At 42.8% G+C, this 3,202-nt stretch overlaps 1 protein-coding gene across 1 annotated transcript; it reads right to left on the bottom strand.

Moving 5' to 3' along the window:
- Window positions 1-47: 47 nt before the first annotated feature.
- On the bottom strand, window positions 48-932 carry BDV38DRAFT_290018 (acyl-CoA thioesterase; the record flags this gene model as incomplete). The annotated part of the gene is made up of 2 exons (XM_032061388.1): window positions 560-932; window positions 48-492 (listed from the first exon to the last, which is right to left on the bottom strand). The coding sequence occupies exons 1-2, from the start codon at window positions 637-639 to the stop codon at window positions 48-50; spliced, it is 525 nt and encodes a 174-aa protein (XP_031907644.1). The 5' UTR covers window positions 640-932.
- Window positions 933-3,202: the final 2,270 nt, after the last annotated feature.

Below are 3,202 nucleotides of genomic sequence, written 5' to 3' on the forward strand. Positions count from 1 at the left end.
AAAAAAAAAAAAAAAGAAAAGAAAAGAAAAGAAAGAATAAAGAGCCTCTACAATTTTGCCCCTTCCTTCCCATCCCCCTTAACCAACTTCTCCAGTCCCTTCCTCACCCTCTCCTCCATCCCCGCCTTAGTCGGCCTCATCGTCTCCCTCGCCACAAAAACATGCATATACCCCCCAACAACCTTCACCTCCTCCTCCCCCTGCTTAAACACCCCAACTTCATAGACAACACTCGACGTACCGAGCTTCGCAACCCGAAGTCCGAGGTCCAGCACATCGGGGAAAGCAACCGAGGCAAAGTAATCGCAGTACGAGTTGACCATGATACCCACCTGAGACGCTGAGTTGGTCTTTGCTGACGAATCCGAGCCCTTATTGTTGATGGAGAAGGGGTCCATGCCACATTCGGCGATTAGCCAGCTGTTGACGATGGAGTCGAAGAGCATTGCGTAGACGGTGTTGTTGAGGTGCGCGTACATATCGTTATCAAACCTATTTCTCTTCTTGTTTATAATTTATTCGGGGCATTGGGTTGAATCTGAGATAAGGATGTATTTACCATCTTGTTCGGTATACTTGGTGGAAGACGTAGTCGCTTCGGGTCCGGCGTTTCTTGGCTTCGATTTCTTTCGGGGCCATTTTTCTTTTCGGTACCTTGTGCTGGTCTGCTAATGGAGGAATACAGTATGGAGGTTGAGGGTGAAGATTATCGGACTGGGATATTGATATGCTTGTTGGCCTCGGAATATATTCTTATCGGATTCAGATGGAGATGTCCATATTAAATGTTATTTCCGAGGAAGGATTCAGCCGAGGTTGCTTTTGCCGGATCTTTACCTATAATGGAATAGATCGGCGATCTTGTCAATAGTCAATATCGTGCTTAACCCACTGCGATGGAATAGACCCAGGATACTCGGTGGAGGTCTTGGGGCACGGGAAGAGTGCGGATCTGATAAGGGTTATATCGGTGATAAACGTGAAGGGGGGTCATTAGTGGCCGTTTAGTCTGTATACCCGAACATGGTGTGAGATTTTTATGGGTCAAACGGTGGCATCATGGGTAATGCCCTTGGCGAGCTAAAGAAGGTCGAGAGGCTATGTAGATGAGTGGTTTTTATCACCTGTGATCAAAATGGAGGGTAGTATGAGCTCGATGTTTGTCGACATCTTGTGCTACTCTCTAATTCTAAACAGCTATGAGGAACTGTCAGTACCGAAGCCCTTCGGTCTGAACTCGGTGCCTACAAGCGGGCTCGCCTGCAACGATCTACCATATACTCAGTAGTAGATTTAATATAGTCATTCCAGTAGAAGGAGAACGCTCAAGTGCAATATATCAGACATATTGCAGGTACTACAGATTGTACTTGCCTCTTTGAGTATCAACCGCATTGTACAATTAGGAATTCAGCAGCTGGGATCATTGAGTATTTATTTACTATTACTAGTAGTCGCCAAGTCATGAAGTACTAGAAAGAGCACGAATCAAGATCTCATCTCAAATCATCGTCGTCCAAAACAGACTCACCAATACACTATCATCTACACCTCACCATCAGTTCATCCCACCCAAGCTTGATCGCTAGGAGGACGAAGACCAATCCAACAAGCATTCTCCGAGCACATCAATCCAGAACTGTCTAAGACTCTACACCCAAAAACACGATGCAAACTAAGAACACGATGCACATCCTCTGCCTCACCACCATCGTCATATTTGCTACTGCTACGTTAGCAGCATCGATCGACCACAAAGCTGACGTCCACAATCAAACTTTGCAAAACCATAACTCATCCAAGAATATCACTCTCCAGTCGCAAAATAATACCCCAAATACCAATAATAGCGCATGCGTCCAGGGTAAAGATTGTCAAAGTGTGGAAACTGCTGCACCGTCGAATGCCAGTACCAAGGGAACGAAAGATCATTGTCATTCAAACGGTTGGCCTTGTCTACATTTTTCTTCTTGTTGTTCGCAGGTTTGCCAGTGGACGTGGCCTGGGGGATATCCGATTCCTATCAGGCAGTGTACTTGAAATATGATGGGTAGGAGTCGGAGTTGATCATTCTAGGTTTACCCTAAGAGTGTATGGCAAGATGAAAAAGTACTAGGGGGTGTCTGCACGAGACTGTCTCTGCTGGATATGACGACTAGAAAGAGAGAGCAATCGGTTAATATTCGAATCCATTGTAATTAATCTGCTATTGTCCTTCCTTCCTTCTTGATACAGGTTGTAGAGGAACAAGATAACAAGAGTCGAATCATACCACTAGGCAGAAATAACATCGAGAGGAAATGGGCAGTCTATTCTCACTACACATCTGTGAAATAAGAAGTGAATAAAGAGTAAATGAAAGAGAAGAAACAAGGACATATTGAACAGATTATATTTTTTCTTACAAAGTTCATTGAATAAGGTTAACCCATACAGTAGCTTAGCCGTTGACTTTGCTGATTCACGGAATCCCTTCGGCCAAAACATGACCATTTACTACAGATAATCTTCGAGAGGACCCCGAAAATGTCATGTACCGTGGGCGATTGTGGTAGGAGATGAACTTTTCACCCACGGTAATATTATTTGCTCAATAATATCAGGATAATTATCGAGTGTTCGTGTCCAGATCTCTTGCATTGAACCACGTCGATGGCACTTCTATCGCATTCTTCAGTAAATTTAATGCTTTTTGCGTTGGAAATCTATTCCAACCTTTCAATCAAGGATGCAGAGAGCCACAAATATACATTGAAGGATAGTACATAGCTATAGCCAATAGATGTTAGCAACTTGAGAAGGGGTCAATAGACGGGATTATGACAAGTCTTATTTACTTTTTAATGGCCTGTTCTCAAGTCTATCCCAATAGGATTCCATAATACAATTTACGAAGTAAGAGAGTTAGAGATCTATGAACTTAATAAATATATATATAGTACTGTATAAACTTGGGGAACACAGTTAGACCAAGGTTAATCAAAGTATTGTACTTCATGAGTTTATCATCTACTATAGCTTTCCAAGTATTTTCCCTCTTTCAACATAGAAGGACTACTCTTTTTCCACTCGTTCTTGCTAAATGGATGTTGATCTTGGTTGGTTCCATGACTCTGGGGCATAAAATTAATGCCAAGAAACATAAACTCTTTTTTTTTTTTTTTTTTTTTTTGAAATTCAGGAACGCCCCTCCGACCCCACG

Source organism: Aspergillus pseudotamarii (genome assembly GCF_009193445.1).
Source record: "Aspergillus pseudotamarii strain CBS 117625 unplaced genomic scaffold BDV38scaffold_104, whole genome shotgun sequence".
NCBI classification, from domain to species: Eukaryota; Fungi; Ascomycota; class Eurotiomycetes; order Eurotiales; family Aspergillaceae; genus Aspergillus; species Aspergillus pseudotamarii.